This window comes from Aricia agestis, chromosome Z, assembly GCF_905147365.1.
Source record: "Aricia agestis chromosome Z, ilAriAges1.1, whole genome shotgun sequence".
Taxonomy (NCBI): Eukaryota; Metazoa; Arthropoda; class Insecta; order Lepidoptera; family Lycaenidae; genus Aricia; species Aricia agestis.
In genome coordinates this window covers 16,880,480-16,900,586 of record NC_056428.1, presented here as the reverse complement: position 1 = coordinate 16,900,586, position 20,107 = coordinate 16,880,480, and the positions used below count along the sequence as shown (strand labels likewise).

Here is a 20,107-nt window from a genome sequence, read left to right as displayed (position 1 = left end):
CTTTATAATTATATAATGCTTTATTAGTATATATTTTTTCAATTATTGGCAATTTGCTAAAAAATTTATTAAATCGGACTATGTAATCATAATAAAATGTATAGCTATAAGTTTACCAGGATCTCATGGCAAATATGGGAGATTTTCAAAAATTATCCTTGATCATTGGATATTTTTTTACATTTGCATGTATCACACACATAATCAGCCGCTATAAAGAAAAAAAGTATCAAACGTTTTGCTCCAATTTCCCCAGTATTGGTAGCGTCAATTTCTTTTTTCCCTTTTTTGCTATCAGATCCTGGTAGACGTAAATTTTTCAGCTCATTATAATAAGTATAGTATTATAATGAGCTGAAAAATTTACGTTTCCTACAGGATATTGCTTACGCCTTACGCCTAGTAACTGACCATAACACAAAAGAAATAAATAGAATAAGCAACAATGTTCCAAATCATAATATTTCTAATTCATTCTCTTGTTTGTGTAAGTGCTACCTTTGCTGTTGCATTTTTTAACACTATGCTACCATATATTATATTAAGTACTGTAATTTTAAATTTACTATTTTACCCGGCTACGACTAAATAAAGAGTTATTATAATATGATCTATATATGTGATGATGTTTATGTATTTTCTAACGTGACGTCTTAAAGTTTCATTTTATTAAGGTGTAAATAAAATATAATAGTATAATTCGCAAAGTGGCTATACTTTGATATTAGAATTATGATAGTTAAATAATCCGAAGATTCTCCGAATATATAGTGCAAGCAAGATGATATAAAAACCCGGGTACTCAAACAATAATTTAATATTATCTACATTCGATAATAATATATTTCAATAGTGCGTGAGAAATCTAAAATACTGGATAGTAATATGACTAGTGATAATTCTGCATAATGCGCCATGGCGCTTTAGCCATGTCTTTTTTACGTTTCTCAATTTTCCGAAACCAATACTCCCAGGAGTTTATCTGTAAATGTAAAGTAGTAAATTACCTTAAAAAAGATTCCTAAATAATATCTCTTTTCTCCAGACTTGAGGAGGGGCATCGTCCATCTTGTTACACCCAGTTCGTCTTCTGTACTGCAGCTCGAGCATTCTGGAAAAGAAGGTACTGTTTGAGTAGCTGGAGCTGGGGGATGACGTTGGAGCTTGATTTAGAAAATGATTTTTGATCAGCTTCCAAAAAACCTCTTTTTTGGAAGCTGGTCAAAAATCACTCAGGGTCCTAGGGTTTGGCTGTGAATGTTAGTATATTTAATATTTTCTTTCATTCTGATCATCCATATTAATATCGTGCGGATGCGTCTGTCTGTTTTTTTCTGTCCATTTCATAATTTCAGTAAGACTGCCTTTCTGTTAACTTAAACCACTTAAACGATTTTAACGAAATTAGATATGGAGAACATAGATTTGATTTTAATACCTATTTTGAGTTTTTTCAAGATGGTATATATCTTCAAAAAAATTGACTCATTTCTAAAAAAAACCATGTAGTACGAAAAGTACTATAAAACCATACAGTATAATGCATGCAAGGTAGACGTAAGGGTAACAAGACAGGTAATGAATAATATATTATGTAATAAAAACTAATAAATACTTCATTTTCACATTGGCGCGAATGGCTTACCGCTTCATGCGGTGTCTTCCAGACAGATAGAGATATCAGAATATCAGCTCTGTTGGTTGTCTAGTCTCTAGAAGAAACCGCTTCTTACGTCCTTCTTTGCTTGACCCCAAAAATTACTTTGACACCAAATTAAATTAGTGTTTTTTTACGATACTTAATAGTTGTGTGAAGTCATTGAATTAATAATTATTGTACGTAGAAGTTGCTAAATCCTTAAACATGAAATCCAGAATGCTACTGGAATGTGGCACGTCTTTATTTTGAACATTTTTACAACCTAGGTATTTTGACATGATTGCAACAATAATAATTTATGATTATTTAAAATCTATTTATATAAACTAGAGATCGCCCAATGGTCGAAATTCGACTACCTATATTACTACTAAGACTACTACCTATATTTTGTAAAAAAATATTGATTTTATCATATTTTTTCAACTCATGTCTCTGGTACTCAGCAGCTGATCTCAGACTGGCCGTGTAAGCATTGTCTAATAGTATCTAAAATTCAATGAAAAAAAAACTTTAATCCATTTTCAATTTGTCACTTTGTTGTCCACAGACTTCAACCAAAAATAAAAGAGTATAATTCGTATGTATAGGCTTGTCACTCAAAAATCTGTCATTTTTCCTAGTGTGTGTGTTGTAGTGTGTGTAATGTTTTATTTGTTAAAAAAATGTATGATAAAAGCATAATTTCAAAATACTATTAGCTCCATGCACTCCTTCACCATATAAACTATAACTGTGTAAAATTTAATTTACCTACGTTTTCCCATTTTTCGTCAAAAGGGATACAAAGTTTTTGGCTCACGTATTAATATATAGATGCAATAAAACAAATTATGCACAAATTTTGATGCTGTATCATCGGTAAAAATGAACAACGCGACGTATTATCGTCATAATATTATGTTACTTATTTTTTTATGTTAATTAAATGCATTTTCAACGAATGACATCAGAATTCAGAAAGGCACTCCCCAAATAACTACTATTTATAAAAAATCCGGTTGTGACATATTTAAATTTCAGATCCGGGTAGAGATATTGTATTGATTACCTAATCATTAGACTTTCGAGAAAAGTTATATTAAAATGACATAAAAACTTAAGATACGTTGACTTATAATATCTTATTAGATACTCAACTAGTCAACTAAATAAAACTAATGTAAACTAATCCTAATGTACTACTAAAAGTAATACTATGAGGCTGCTTGTTTTTCTAACAGTTTATTTAAATAATAATTCTTTACCTTCTTTTTCGTATTATAAAGACCGTTAGCTGTTCTCATAATATGATGATTTATATTGTTGGCCAATGCTATCCATTTATATCGGTTTTGTTATTTATATGAAAAAATATGATAAAATCAATATTTTTTTACAAAATATAGGTAGTATCTCTTGGTAATAATTATTAGGTCAATAATTACAGGCCTTATACCTTTCATTTTTTAAGATTATTATGGAAATGGCATACCAAATTTTTGTAACACTATAATATAGTCTTCCATAACATTAAAGTAGTCGGTCATCCTTCCAAGTGAGTTGTGAGAAGGAAGGAAGGAAGTGATCTGGTGCAAAACATTGTACTTGCACATGGGCACTATACAGTGTGTAACAAAACTGAGCGATAATACTTTAACGTGTGTACATATTGTGTCTCTTCTAATATAGAGTTAACTGTAAAAATAGTAGCGCTGAAATGAGCAATTTTTTGTGATTTGTATGGGTAGTATGGGTGGCCCTAGCGTCATGTATTTTCCCATACAAAAGTAAAAATAATTTACTCTTTTAGCGATATATAATAGAATAGTTCCACAGCGCACATTCGTTATAGGGGACTTAGTTTTGTTACACCCCTTTAGAATCACTCCTGTGCAGCTGGTTTCAATGAAACTGGTCACTGTCACAGTTTCCTTAATTACCTGATTTAGGAGAGATATTGTTGCTAATGGGCGACTGGTAGTTGACTGTCTTGGTGTCGACGATACAGCCCATCACCAGCAACACGACAGCGAGGTACTGACGAACCATATTGCACTACACTTATAATATTCACTACAGCTACACTGTGACACCTAATAAAGATGGGAGTAGAGTTGTGTTTAGATGTGGTTGCTTTTTAGGGTTAGGCTGTAACTTTATAATAATAATTAATAAATTATATGGATAAAGTAGAAATTGAGGCTCTTAGCAGTATATGGTTGAAATATTTTTCTATCATTTTGCCTTATTATGGACAGGATAGTAAATTATTATATTGTGTTTGTACCTAATTTAAAAAATTACAAGCTTTTACAACTTTCAGCCAAGATATTTTTAGGGGATCGACGTATATATAAGCAGTACGAAGTGCAATCTTAGACAGCTTAAATTGTTATACTGCAACACGAACAAAACACACGAAAATGGACATGGTACAGATTTTATCCCGGAAAAATGTACGATTTCGACGAGTTGGACGAATTGAGGCGCAAAAAAGTAGCGAGCACATGTACTAAGCTATATAACATTAAAAATCCTGTCCTTGCAGCTTATTTTTTCTACTAAAAGCAGGATACCAGCTGACGCGGAAGTACAAGCTAATAGGCTACTTTTAATCCTTTTCCCGGACAATATGGCATCCGCTCTTAATGTTATTTATTTCTTTGGACAATATTATCTGACCTTCTTACATTATTTCCCGTTTCTTTTAATAGTACTTAAAACATTTAATAGGCAAGTGAACTTTTTGAACAAGTCAACTTTACAAAGTTCTTAGTAGATAAATATATTATACAAAATGTCACTAATTGTTTGTTTTAGAGTACTGCCTATGGGTAAAAAGATTGTAATTAAATATACAAGCCTTTATATTATATTTCTGCAATATTTTATTCACGTCTTTAACGTTAGACAAGTCGCTTGAGTGACATACTTTTTTCTTTCTTTTACTGAAACTTATAAATCTTATTTAATCCTATTAAAATTTCCTAAATAAATAATCAATTTTGTTAAAATTAAGCACAAAAAATAGACTGCGGAAAAGAAAGACGTACTCGTACTACACACACAGAATAATTATATATTAGTAGTACCAAACTATAACAGTTTACAGTACGTCAACGTGGTATACTCTATTTACACAGTAGAGCCGCAGGCAAAACTTAGTATAAAATATATTATTAAATAGCTTGCATTGACTAAAACCACATTTTTTATTAACAACTACGAGCTCGGAATCTGCTAAAGCATTTGAACATAATAAAAACAGCTTGTATGTGAAAACGATTTTAAATATGTATTAAATGTGTAACATTGTCATTTGTCGTTATGATTTTATTATAAACTAGCTGTCCCGGCAAACGTTGTTTTGCCATATAAATAATTTTTGGTATGAAAAATTGGCAGATTCTCAGACCTACTCACAAAATTTCATCAAAATCGGTCAAGCCGTTTCGGAGGAGATGGCAACGAAAACTGTGACACGAGAATTTTATATATTAGATTTATAACATTTATTACGCAAAATACATATATTTACTACCTATATAATAAAATATGTCAGCCGACGATTGGTAAGTAAAGAAAATTATTGCAGAAACCATAGGTATATTTTACTGCAATAAAAAGTTCTCTATGTTCCAATATGTCCTCATGTTCAAGGTGTTTAAATTTATGCCTGTGTTAAATTATATCGAAATCAGTCCAGTCATTTCAGAAGCTACTAAATAAATAGCAAACAAATAAACTAAATTTTATTGTAATCTGAATTGAATAGAATATAGGCGGAGTAGTATAAAACACTACAATAACGGATAACCTCTGTTACCTACGACTTTTACATACCGCCGTACTCAGAGACATTTAATTATGATTAACCTTCGATTTCATGAAGAGTTTGACAGATAATGTATGGGGCTTATGTCAAAATTTTGAATTAATTGCATTTAAGTAATTAATGTTCCGCTCTGAGTGCGGCAGTAAAGAGTACCTAATCTGCTAATCACCGAGAGACCAGCATCTTAATAACTTTTGTCCATAACTTTAAAACTTTTAATCATAAGTGGCCAATTACTAAGTTATACACATAGTCCGCGAGTTCGCGTCGGGCGGCATTTCCCATCGTTTGGCAACATCCATCAGTGGCGCAACTAGCGGCTAGCCGTGTTTGAAAACGTTATATTGATTCATAAGGATACAAGTAGATAAAAGTCGTCGTTGCCGGCAACATTGTTGCGCCGAAATTTATCGCACGAAACCGCACATTAACAACCTCAAACTACTATTTTACCTCGTTTTCCGAGACTCAAAGTATCTTTATATGAGCGAGACACAGACAGGCACACTATTACATCTATACAATCAGCGTGGATACTTTCTCTGCGAGGTAGATAATATTATTTTGTGATGAAAATTATTCAAATAAATCCTTGAATAAGCGTTTTCTGACGCGTCTGAGTGAAAACGCCGACCCGTTGTGTGCGGACCGAGCACTTGACTTGCTGATGAACTTCTCCAGGATTTAATGTCAATAGCTTGCACCAAACAAGCAACAAAATTGGCACTTTTTTCATTGATATGTAAATAAATACCTTTGGAATTTCTAAATACCTTTGTTTTTTTTTTATTATAAAATGTGTGGACCGCGAAGGTCATTTCTTTTTTTAAAATGGACCCCAAGCGAAACTAATTGGTAACCCATGGTCTAGGACCTATTTAGACGTGGACAGAATATTATACTAAAGTTTTTTAAAACTTGAATAACGTATAAGGAAAGTGTTTCAACTGGCAAAATTTCGAGAAACTAATTAGGTATCTAAGAGTTGCTGTAGCTAGACAAATATAATTAATAATTTAATAACACTTAATTAAAACCTCGTTCTCGCTACTGTTTTACAATTTCACTGTGGTGAACCATAACCGAAGAGCTATTAAACGATAAATTAAATAATAAATTAATAATTAATAAGACATTAGTGTATCGTGATGAAACTGACCTATACAATAGAATGTGACCTTGCAATGCAGGTTGAACTTTGTGTGCGTTTATCGCAGACCTGTCTAACGTTTCGCAAAGTTTTATCATATACGGATCATGATGGACACGAATCGAATATGGTAACGATTGTGTTATGGTACTGCTCTGCAAATGTTTGAGTAACTTTCATTTTTAGTAATATATAAGTAAGTACTTTCAACCTGAATTTGTCGCGGTGAAACCGTACATTATTGTAAATCATATGATTCCGGGATAAACATTTTAAGTTATTTCTGTTGGCTTCAGTTTTTAGGGTTCCGTAGTCAACAAGGAACCCTTATTGTTTCAGTCTTTCCGTCCATCTGTCTGTCCGTCTGTCTGTCCGCGGTTTTGCTCAGAGACTATAGGACCTACAAAGCTGTAATTTGGCATTAATGCACATATTAATGATGCCGACAAAACCGTGGATAAGATCTTAATAAAATATGTTTTAAGGCACCTCCCCTACACATCAAGCGGGAATTAATATTTTTTTCGCGTCCACCTTACCGTGTGGGTTGTCGTTGGATAGGTTTTTTAAAAATATTATGAGTATTAAAAGATCGTTTTTTCCCCGAGTCCAGTGCCCTCCCCCCCCCCCCCCCCCCACCCCTTTCTACCAGCTAAACGGTTGTTTCTGGAAATGTAGAAAAAATTCACGGGAGTAGTAAATATGCTGAATTTAGAAGGAAAACTATCACGGCTAAGAAGACTTCATAAGTTATTAAGTAATAGTCGATCAACTAAAAAAAATGTATTCTGAAAAGTCTATGGGAACTTTTCGTTCGAATTCCTTTAAACGTAGGTAACTCAGATGATGTTGTTAGTACTTAGTGTAAAACACGTTATAAATGTACATTCATTGACCATTAAAAAAAAAACAGAAACTAGCGGTACTACGGAACCCCATATCGCGGCCCGCATTTGGCCGGTTTTAATTTATTATTAATCAATAATTCCTGTGTAATAATATGAGTAGATATCCTTTACTAGATTACCCGGTGAACTTCGTATGGGAGAGATACGAAGTTCACCGTTTCTTAATAAATTCACTGGACTTCCACGAATATTCCAAGACTAAAATTTACCAAATCGACTTAGTCGTTCTCGAGTTTTAGCGAGACTAATACCATCAAAATTAATTTTTATTTTATAGATTTCGGCCCGTATAACCACGATTGGTCATACCTTAGTGGAGGGATTTGATCAATCAATGTCTTTGGCAATAAACATGGAGAAAGTTTATACGTGGGAGAGCCATGCTTCGGCACGAATGGGCCGGCTCGACCGGAGAAATACCACGTTCTCACAGAAAACCGGCGTGAAATAGTGCTAGCGCTGTGTTTCGCCGAGTGAGTGAGTTTACCGGAGGCCCAATCCCCTACCCTATTCCCTCCCCTACCGTTCCCTATTCCCTTCCCATCCCTACCCTCCACTATTACACTATTCCCTCTTAAAAGGCCGGCAACGCACCTGCAGCTCTTCTGATGCTGCAAGTGTCCATGGGCGACGGAAGTTGCTTTCCATCAGGTGACCCGTTTGCTCGTTTGCCCCCTTTTTTCATAAAAAAAAAAAAAAAAAAAAAAGGGCCAGGCCACAACACTGCGTTGGGGCGTCATATCGCAAAAATAAATGCGACGCCGCAACGTAGTGTTGTGGCCTGGCCCAAAGGGTTACTTTCATCAGTCGTGGGACAAACTGGTTCACTGAGGAAATGAACATTGAACAAGTCAATGATATTTGGTGAATGTCAGATCATGATCTCATTGTGAGCAATATAGTGCAGATTATTATATTATGAGTAATGCCCCTAAACATATTTTGTGAAATTAGTAGGTACTGACTAGACGAAGGCAACTCCGTTGCGCCAACTTTCGTCGAAAACCGTACATTTTTCCGTGATTAAAAGTATCCTATGTCCTTCTCCGGAACTTAAAGTAATATAATATGTCTTCATACCACTTTTTAGAAAAAACAGTTTAGCGGTTTTGGCGTGAAGAGGTAACAGACAGACTTTTTATAATATTAGTATGGATATGTGTTATGATTATTAAATTATTACTTATTAATATATAAAAATATAATAATTGTAAAAAAATTATCTGCATAAAGAAATAATCGCACGACTTATAAAAGAAACAAAAAACACCGCTATGTATTTTGTCCATCTCACGACTAACGGCCGTTCCCAATATTTGATCTACCTCTGGTTTTGCCCTACTAGAGATAGGAATAGTTCACATTAGCCATTAGAGACATATATTTTATGTCAATTGTGAGCTATTCCTGTCTCTAGTAGGGCAAAACCAGAGATAGATCAAATATTGGGAACGGCCGTAAGAGGAATTTTATGATATAAGTTTATTATAAAAGAAAAGCTCTAGTTACATACACCTAAACCCCTCTAAAGTAAAAATTTAAATTATGATACTCAGTCCGAGTATACCAATCATAACGAATCTATTTAAAGTTTCCTTCCACCAGTAGCTTGGCTCTACGCCTCCCTTTCTTCCCCTAAAGTAAGAAGTACGACAATATTGATGATATAAGCGAAGTTCTTAATATGCGGACGGGTAATAATATTAATTCGAAACTAATGAAAATTAATAAATATAAGTAATAATAGTAAAATAGGAGATGTTTGAAGTTATAAACAGCTTAGCTCATAATAAGCACCGCGGGGAGTACGAAATTATAATTATTTTTACTCTTATAGTTGTAATAACAACCTTACAAAAGTTGCTATTAATTAATTAAAATGACATTTCTCATACTATTTAAAACTTGACATTTAAAAACATTACAATATTGTATAAAGTATTAAATTAATAAATTACGAATGTTGCTTCATATGAAATAGAAAGCTTCTTTAAAGTGCCTTACAAGTATTCGCATTTAAAGTCACAGCCTATAAAACCGTAAAATTAAAAAAAAAACTTTAGCTATCCCTAAACTAAACCCTACCAAAACAACCACTTTAAGCACAACCTTAGCACTCGAAACGCGCGAATGAAAAAATTAAAATGACCACGTATGCGCGCGCGCACGCTGGCTCCTGCCGTCAGACTGGTACTATACTGACAGTGACAGTATGTGGCAACCAGCTCATCCGTGACCTTCGCAAGGTTTTGGGAACACTATGAATTAGGAAACGGTTGCTATGTTGATTTGAAGAAGAAAGATATGATAAAGATGGAGTTAGAACAAAAATTGCAATATCTTTTAAGCCAAGTACAAAAACCTTTGGTATAATCTAAACTATAAAGGGAGGGATAATGCCAAATTCGTATAGCCTGAATGAAAAAAGTGTTCCAATTAGAAAATTTGAATACCTTTAGATACCTCTAGATCTCCTAAGCAGTCAAGGTAAAATCTTTCCTTCTTTTATCTTTATTTAACTGCTTACACCAAACAGATTCTAAAAATAAGTACTGAACGGATTTTGGCACAATTTGGGGTAGTCATTAGACAACAAGGTTGTAGTCTACCTCCTTGTCCCTGCCGATTTATTTTTTCTTGTGTTGGCAAGAAACAGTATAAGTTAGTATATTTAGTAGCCGATGTTTTATTATTAAATTAATATCGATTATGAATTGACCGGCTTCAAAAATTCAATGCCACTACATCAATGCTCAAGGAATGCGATTGTATTTTTCTATGGCAGATGACATTTGGCATTGATTGGTAACCGCACATTTTGCAACCAATACGAAATACACAACAGAAAAACTTAATGTCAAAGTGACCCAACATTAATAGACCACTCTAAAGTACCGTTTATAGTTTATTCGAGTCTTCGTGCGGTTGCAGAAACCATTGGTACCATTCCGATCTTCCCGCAAACGACCGGGAGCAGGAAAAATTCAAACAAAATGCCACTTTATGATCAAGGTTTCATTTTCCACTGACATTGGTCTAGTGACCCTTGCCGCCGCTGCTTTGTAATAGCGTAGAGCAAAATAAAACTGTATAGCCTAGGACCTAGGCCCTAGGTCATAAAGTGAATTTTTTTCCTAATTTTTTTCGGTCACAGTAGCTTGTGGCAAAGATCGGTACCTCGGTAAAAGTCTGTCAAGCAATGTCGTCCCAGACTGAACTGAAAGAACTTACTTGACTCCGTAGATTTTATCGCGTTAGGAGTAGACAATGTCTTGTTACTTGATTATGATTAGAAAAATACAAGCTTTTCCCCAAATAGTTTTATATACATCGGTGCATATTCCTTTTCAAAAGCTTCCCCTTCATAAGAGTTTAGTAAATTTAAATAACGAGCTACTTGCTCGTTATATAAATTTACTAAACTCTATTATATACCATATAACCAATTAATCTATATATATAAAACTCAAAGGTGACTGACTGACATGGTGATCTATCATCGCACAGCCCAAACCACTGGACCGATCGGGCTGAAATTTGACATGCAGGTAGATGTTATGACGTAGGCATCCGCTAAGAAAGGATTTTGATCAATTCTACCCTCAAGGGGTCAAATTAGGGGATGAAAGTTTGTATCTAATAATACTTGCTAACGCGAGCGAAGCCGCGGGCAAAAGCTCGTAGTTATATATAACACGTGTAAACTTTTAAGTAAACAATATAACTAATTAAAAACCTGTTCTTATTATTAATTACTATACATCAGGAATGGAAGAATGTAGTATTGTGAACGGTGAGCAAAAAATGTAACTACTTTAGCGTCCAAATACAGACAGCACCTGTATCGTAACCGCTTAAGGATCATTTTTGCAAAGCTCAAGAGCAATATAGGTCTGAACGGAAGTTTTTAAAGTTAAAAATCATTGGTAATTAATGTGACAGTTGAAGATTTCGGCTGTCTCTTAAATTAACACTGTGCTGAATCAATTAAGGATTATAATAAACATGTAATAAGCGTAAAATTACGGTTTATGTTGTAAATAAAATTTAACATTTTAAATACTAGATGTTACTCACAATTTTGTTAATTTGTTTTTTTTTCCGGGCTGGTAGTATCTTCATACGAAATATTATCAAAATCATTTCAATAATATGAAGAGGTAAGAGAGAGATAGTTTTAAATAATCACCTTTGCAAGAATGCCAAATTCTTGAAGATATCAAATAGGAAAATAAAATCCTACAGTAAATAAAATTATAATATAAGATTTACCTACTACTTTTATAATGTTATCAGCCGCATAACTTTTAGATAGATGATGTCACATAAAAGTATTTTAATGTTAGACATACATAAACACCTACATAGCTTGAACTTATTTGTATCGAAATTTCAACGAGCAATAAAAATAATAACCTTGCTACGTACCTAGTCAATGTCACCTGTAAAAATAAACACTAACCTAGGTCTCACCCATCCCTAATGTCAAGATCATTTTAGACATAAAGATAAAAATATTATTTTAAAAAGATAAAACCGACTTTAAAATTGTAATTACGTAATTGAGTTCATTAAAATTCTTTATCGCGAAAACTACGAAACCGATTTTTATGAAACTTGCAGCACTCCCTAACTTGAACAATACTAATTAGTACAACAAAAAAAGAATTACGTTAATCGGACTTGTAGTTCCGGAGATATACAAACACAAATAAAAAAACTAATATACATACACTTTTAAAATTTGACACATTTGTTCAGACGCTTATATAAACTGACATAATATAGTACGATAACTGGGCAGTTCTGGAAATATGATATACATACGAATTGATAACCTCCTTTTTTGAAGTCGGCTAAATAAACGCAAGATTCTCCAATGTCAAGAGCAATCCTTTTGACAAAAAGACAAAATAGACGCAAGATGTTTCCAAGGGCAACCTATTTTAAGCCCTAACCAGTACGGCAAATGGCAGTAAACTATAAAAACTAACAGAGCAACGCACAGTTAAAGGGCAAGGTTAAACCACTTGCTCTTATTTGAACCACGGTTAAATTGCCGGCAAGATTGCTGTCCGAGTACTGGGATAATGAATACACCCACGAAAAGAGAATTCATATTCGAAGAAGCTTATATACTTACTAGTTTTTTAACTATAATATAAGTAGAAAACGCCCGCAACAATTCTTGTACTCGTATCTTTATCACTCGGTAAACGTGCATTTTTCAGCCACAAAACTGTCAGGTACGTCCTTTAAGGGATGGCCTTAAAGTCCAATGTCCATAATCCACACCAAATTTCATAAAAATTGGTTCTGCTGTTTAGATTTAAGAAGGTAACACAACAAGGACAGACAAATATATACTTTCTCATTTATAATATTACTAAGATTATATAGAAAGAAAAAAGTTTTAACGGAAGAAAATTTTTCATTTCATTTTTTGAACTAATTGAATTTTTTCTTAATTAAGACTTTTTAGGAATAAAATTCAATTAGTGCTTATACATATACTAAATATTATGTGAAATAACACTATAGATACGTAACTAAAGTATAAATATAATATTTTACGTAAAAGATTTCAACGCGCTTCGACGCGCCGCGTTCTCATGACATTGAAAATTATTTTATGTACGTCTAGTTTTAATATCTTCTTCCATAAAGTTACATTGAAGTGGAATTTAAGTAATCAATAATTATTAATAAGTGAATATTTATTACCAATCAAACTTACATGCCTATTAAATAAAGATAAATTTTTAATACCTACTATTAGTAGTTTTACAAAGTTTAAGTTAGTAAAAAATATTTTTAAAGATTATAACCTTGATAAATCTAGTCGCATACATGTCTTAATTATGAAATCCGATAAGTATTGGGCAGTAATTAGCTCCTACCGCGGGTTCTAGAACTGATTTCGATCGAAATTGCCACAGAACTCGAAAATAAGGAAATTGCAGAGTTTTGATCTAAAAATGTACACGTGTTGTTACCTAACAATTCGTGTAAATTGAGCTTTGACTGTTATAAATCGAGAAGTAATGTCTAGATAATTAGAAACGAGATTACGGACTTCATAAAGTCAGGAAATTAAACTTGTTGGTTTCCACTGAGCGAGTACACGAAAGTGACGCTGTTATAGTGACTTAATTTCCTAAATGTTTTCACTACGCTATAATATGGCAGACATTAAGGATATTGATATTAAAAACCATGCCAGGACAAATATTTCAATTAAAAAATGTGGGATATACTTCTGTGGCTTTACCCACAATTAGCGCCACATTCCTGCATTGCGCTACCGAAGTTTTCTAAGTGCGTCGGTATATAATAATATGTTACGCTCAAAGACCGAAAACCGAAAACTGTTCTGTGATTTCCAAAACGCATCGTGGCTGTTTTCTTTAGAGCCACAACACGAATTTCGCGTTGTGGCTATTTTACTGTGACCACAACGCGATTTGAGCTATTTTTTCGCTCAATGAGCGAATTTGATCCTTCAGCGTAACACGACAGCCGAAATCAATCCCGTGGGCTTCGGCCTGACCGAGCATACCACCTCGCTCGGTCGGAAGATCTTCCTTTGCGGCCCTACATGCATTTTCCCACACTTCCATACAAAAAAAACTTGAAGTCGCTTCTAACTCGATCCGGAAGCATCGTAGTATGAAACCCGTAGTAGTATCTGGTGCAATGTGATCTGCGCAAAGTGCGTGAAGCTCCGGCCTTGGGTCACATCGCCGGGTCAAATGTCGGCACAGACGGGTTCCTACTGGCCCGACATCACAGTAGACAGTACAAACCAGTAGTGAACTTAGAAGTGTTCTCGAAATTCACACGTTTAACGCATATCGGCCGGCGCGCACCTTGACAATGCGTTGTTCAGAGTCAGACTTCAGCGGTTCAGCATGCTTACAGTGGAGGAGCTTTACGACGATTCGTCAATTTGTTTGAAGTCGGCCTACTGGTTCGTTTTGTCTATTGTGCCGACATCATGAGCACAGCTTATGTTTTGGACCATTTATTTATTTGGACAACACACAAAAATCACTTATTGAGTTATGAATGCAGTTTAAATGTTATTTAGAACAAGACTGCATTCAAAATTTAACTTAAAAAATGTTTGTGGGTTCAAAGACTTAACAGCAACCATTTGATGGCAAGAAAAGAGGAAGATCCATCGAACTCGGTCAAACTGACGCAGGCCGACTTGACCGGATTCGTGAACATACGGGAACGCACAAAACTAGTTTGTTAAGGTTGGCCTGCGATCAGTCCAATCGGTATTCCCCGTGTATGAGGATCCTGAAGTGGACAAGGATATTCCGTCAAAAGCGTCGCGATACCGGTACTTTTACATAATGTAAGTATCATAAATAAAGTTTTTTTTATAGAGTAAGTTCTTTAATATTACCATCATAATACAGCTTTTCCAATAGGGACTTGACAATTTTGAATTTAGTTTGTGGACGCACCTTTACACTTAACATCGAACTGTTACTGTCATTTTACTCATTAAACATTACATTTTTATCATGGTGAAGTACACGAATGAAAAACGTCAGCAAATCTTTAAAATTTACTACAGAAATTTGGAGTCGGTGGCCGCTACTTTAAGAGCGTTAACTCCCGATTTTCAATCGTAATTCCCGCCCTAGCAGACAGACATATTGGCCATGATTATGGATTATTTTGGCCCGAATTAGAAAATATGGACTTGGACAGCATGAGGTTTCATAAGACGGCACCGCAAGCCAATCGATTTATTGAAGAGCAAGTTTGATTAGCGTGTTATCTCAAAATATTGACTTTTTTTATTTTCCGCCTCTTTCGTGCGATTTAACGCCTCTACATTTTTTTCTTAGGGGCTGCGTCAAGTCGTTGGATAAGCCGACGCCATTGGAGGAGTTCAGAGCCAAAGTTAAACGTGAAATAGCCGAAATGTGTGGCAAAGTCATACAAAATTGGGTTCAAAGATTAATCATCGCTGCAACGAGCCTGCGGGCCTGCGGTGACCATATGAGCGAAGACGAGTTCCATTAAAAATGTTTTTATTATACTTACATAAATTCGATAAGTACTAAAATTTTGGAAATATCTCAAATGGTTTTAATTTTATTTTGAAAAAAAAAGTTGTCAAGTCCTTATTGGAAAACCCCTTATATAAAACATAAATAACTATTTATAGGTATTCAAGAAATTCAAGGTATATGCACTATGCAGTATAAAATGAACGAATAGACTAAAGACCGCCAAGGAAATTATTTGAACAAAATTAAAGTTAACTGTTTAAATACAGATTCACCTAATATTCTTGTTTTTTCAGCAGAACAGGCATTTTTGTAAGAACAGAAGAGACTTTCTAAAGTTGATTGACCTTTTGGTCAAGATGCATTTGATCTATTGCTGAGTTCTAGGTGTATGAGATTTGACCAGAAGCGTAGCGTGCCTTGGCCTAGGCTCAGTATAAATAAAATTTGGAGGCTCTTTGGAAAGTTAAAACTTCTCACAAAAAAACGCAAAGGGTGACTGTAACCAAATCGGTTCAGCGGTTTTGGCGTGAAGAGGTAACAGACAGAAAAATTGATTCTTCTGCTGCCGACAGTACTGCAGCTTATTACGAGCAATACTCAGCAATTTGTCAGCGGAACACAATTTAATAATTTCCACTGCGGTGAACATTTTTGCGGTCGTTACGTAACGTGGAAAGTCGCAAGACAATACTGATGGGTCATTAAATACGTAAAATATTAGTTAGTGTTAACAGGTTCATGCTGTGGCATATGACGCTTGAGTTATTAACATTTCAAGCTACGAATAATTGAATACATATTATTACTCTTCACAGTTGGGTAATAAAGGATTGATTTTATGATTTGAAATACTTTATTTGACTACTTTAGTGTGAATTTTTTATTTGATTTACAAAAACTCTAAAGTACTTAAACATATGTTGTTTACTTTAGATTTTTTATTTGCTATATCATAATTCACGTCAACTAAATATCATAATAATAGATATTAATTAACAGTAATTTTATTAAAATTCTAGGTTACGCTTTAAATTTTCAAATATTTTAAAATATGAAAAGACATAATATACTAGACGATAAATAATATATTTATTAAGAATCCGATTTCTCCTGCACGTGTATTATGATTATTTAAATTAAATTACAATAATTAATAATTAATCAATCAAGTTTAATGTTTATTTATGTTACTTTGTTGTATTATTTTATTACGAATCAACTTTCAACTTATAATAGTAGTATATGTGTTAATCCAAAGCATAAGCTAGTACCATAGTAGTAGGTAAAGATTGTAATCGGTTCAGTAGTTTTTGCAAGAAACAATAAACAAAAAGACATACTCACAAAATTGTGCTTTTATAATATTAGTGGTGTGAAGTTTTGTTAAATAACTGCCACACTCAGAGACGAATACTAATACTTAACCTACACTTAACTGTAATTAAATGAAGATATATGACATATTATAAGCCACATACATTATCTGTCAAATACTTCATTAAATTACAATTAAGTAATTATTATTTGCCTCTGAGTACCGCAGTAAGACCACCTGTATCATTAATGCCTTGTATAGGTAAGCATCATGTTTTCTTTCTCGTTTTTTGTAAGTATGAAAGAGTACGCACGATATTTTAGCAAAGAATTAGCACCTTGGCTCAGCGGGCCTTAAAACTATAAAACTTTGATTAAACATAAGATTAAGTTGTGAATTAATTAATGGGATGCATAAAAATCTAGAGAATCTATTACTAAGATCTGAGACTGGTGTGATCTTTACAAAATTTATGGCTTTGACATTTCATCAAAAAACATTTTCGTTAAAATCATCTCAAACCATGACATTTCGGGGTGACATTTCGGGGTGCGATGATGATGATCATGAATCCTAAATACTCGTATGCAAATTTAGACCTATATTTCTGTTCCTTTATCGAATTGGAAGTTTCAAGAAATATGCTATTTCTGCGCAATAATACATCCATTTACCTGTCTAAAACTACATGTTAACTTTTTAGCTCTCTACACTTTTCTGAGACTCAACCTATATCTTTACAACACATTTCATCCAAATCGGTTCAGTTTTTTAAGCATTAAAATGTTGTAGACAGACAGACACACTTTAACATTACATATTAGTATATATCCCATTCCGAAAACGTGATCAAAAATGTGACCAAGCTTTGACTTTTCGATTAAACAGAATGCGGTCTGACCCCCATCACTTTAAAACTTAACAAAGAAGTAGAGTTAAAAATAAAGCGCAAATTAAAGTTCACTCGTGAGGTGCTCCACCATCACCTGACCTATTCCCCGCCCGCCCTCGCCCCCGCCGTAGCCGCCCTAGCCACCCGCCCCCGACAATAGCCACGATAATTGCGAACAAATTGTTCAAGAATACACCGCCTAAGTATGAGTTGCCGTGAGATGGGTCCTGTACCAGTAGCAAGACTGTTGCTTCCTTCACCCTTAGGGTCAATTCAGTGTACGCGTTGCGGTCTGAATTGACCCTAAGGGTGAATCCTTAGGGTCAATTCAGACCGCAACGCGACTCGTAGATGCATTTCTAAAGTACTGAATTAACAGATTTCGATTGCATGAGACATCTTGCAAATATGTCAGATCCTGGATACAAGAAATGCATCTACGCGTCGCATTGCGGTCTGAACTGACCCTTAGAGTGAGTCGGACTGCCGAACGATGGGTTCCGTACCAGTTAAAGTAAGACTTTTGGCTTCCATGCACCTTTAATTGCATAAATCCAAGGATTCTTAAACCGGGCTTAGGTTTTTACATATCCGTGACTTAGGGCTCCGCCAAATTAATTTACCAAATAAATAAATTGCCAAAATAGTTTTTAGATTTTGTAAGAAAATACTCTTATCATAATAATATTTAATTAAATATTTAGCTACTAATATGGCTTCCCTCCTTTCCTCCCTTAGGGTTTCGCAAAAGTATTTATACTTAAAGGTTTGGGAACCCATGACTTAAGTAACAGTGACCGCACTCAAAGACATTTAATTATGATTAACTTCAATTTAATGAAGTGTTTGACAGATAATGTATGGGGCTTATATCAACATTTTAATTAAATTACATTAAGTAACTAATTTTTCTCACCTCCGGGCGGAAAGCGTCAACTTTCTTCCCGCTGCGCTTACCGATGTTGCCGTTTTCCGCCTCCGTCGATGAGAAAAATAATATACGCACCATGGGCAGTAAATAAGAAAGCCTCAGATCACAATATGTTACATGTGATCTGTCATTTCTTTTTTTCCTGCCCTAGGTTAATGTACTATTCCACTCTGTACGGCAGTAAGTAATTTACCATCTTGAAATTAGTTCAAAAGGTCATTCCTAGACCCGTTACTTAAATATCAATTTTGTCATTAAAAATCATTTGATGTTTCAATCAAACTAGTTACACACAAACATAAGTTAACATAATTAAGTAGCTTTTAATGTGTTTAGGTAAATGTATTATAAAGCTATTAAAATTTTTAATATAGGCCGAAAACTGGACGGGCCTATAATTTTATATGTCATGGAATAAAATATGTTTCCATCTAGTGATCTCGATTTTATTCTAATTTATTGTAATCAGAGCAATATAGATGAAGATCCGCAATTTTATATAGTCCAGATCTTATTTAATATAGGCAAGGAATAATTTAATATCAAGGATGTTGTGACTACTCGGAAATCTTAAAAGCAAAAGTGGTCTGTCCTTCAAGGTAAACCGGGAACCGAGTTCGATGAAATTTGGTGTAACGAGGATGATAGGATAAATTTTATGATAGGAAATGTGGGATCCTCGCGATATAAATATAAATAATCTTGGCACAACGAGATAACAAGATCTGGTTTAGATAAATGTAGACGAAAAATAAAAACAGGACCTAGATATATGTGCTATTCTTAAGGGTAAAGCGGACCCTAGATGCCGTCTAGGGTTCGCTTTAACCTTAAGAGGATACCACAGCGGCTAGAGAAATGAAAAAAAAGTACGTGTAATATCTATAGCTGTCTCCCTTACCTCAAGCCTATACCGCAGAACGCGATAGAGACAACTGCAGAAAATCCAGAAAATCAACGATTCGTTGTCCCCTGATTCCTTCTCCAAAACTTAACCGATTTAAGTACTTTTTTCATTAAAGATTAAAAAAAGGCTTGAGCTGTGTTCCTATGTTTTGCTTTTTTTGTATAATCTATCCAAATCTGTTTTCTGGACGTTTGAACACAGTGGAAAATCTGGCCATTTTTTTGGGTTTTTGAACGTTTATATCTTATTTAATAATTAAATTATGAAAAAAAAGAAAACATAGGGACATTGTATTAGTGGCCGTAGATATTCAGGAAAAAAATTATAACTCCACTAGCATTATCCAGGGAGGAAACAGGGGACAACGTTTGTATGGAAAAAATGGCGGTGTGGAATCCTCTTAAGTCCGCTTTAATTATTACGCGGGTAATACGTGACATTAAAATTGGTAGCGTTATATAACTACTTTTACTAAGCTTTGTTTTTCTTTT

The 20,107-nt window shown here is 34.2% G+C and overlaps 1 protein-coding gene across 1 annotated transcript in view; it reads right to left on the bottom strand.

Moving 5' to 3' along the window:
* Positions 1-20,107, bottom strand: part of LOC121739101 — a 97,998-nt gene that overhangs the window by 9,262 nt on the left and 68,629 nt on the right. The window contains exon 4 of the mRNA XM_042131426.1: positions 1,008-1,111. Coding sequence (XP_041987360.1) covers positions 1,008-1,111 — 104 coding nt within the window. The remainder of the gene's footprint in view (positions 1-1,007; positions 1,112-20,107) is intronic.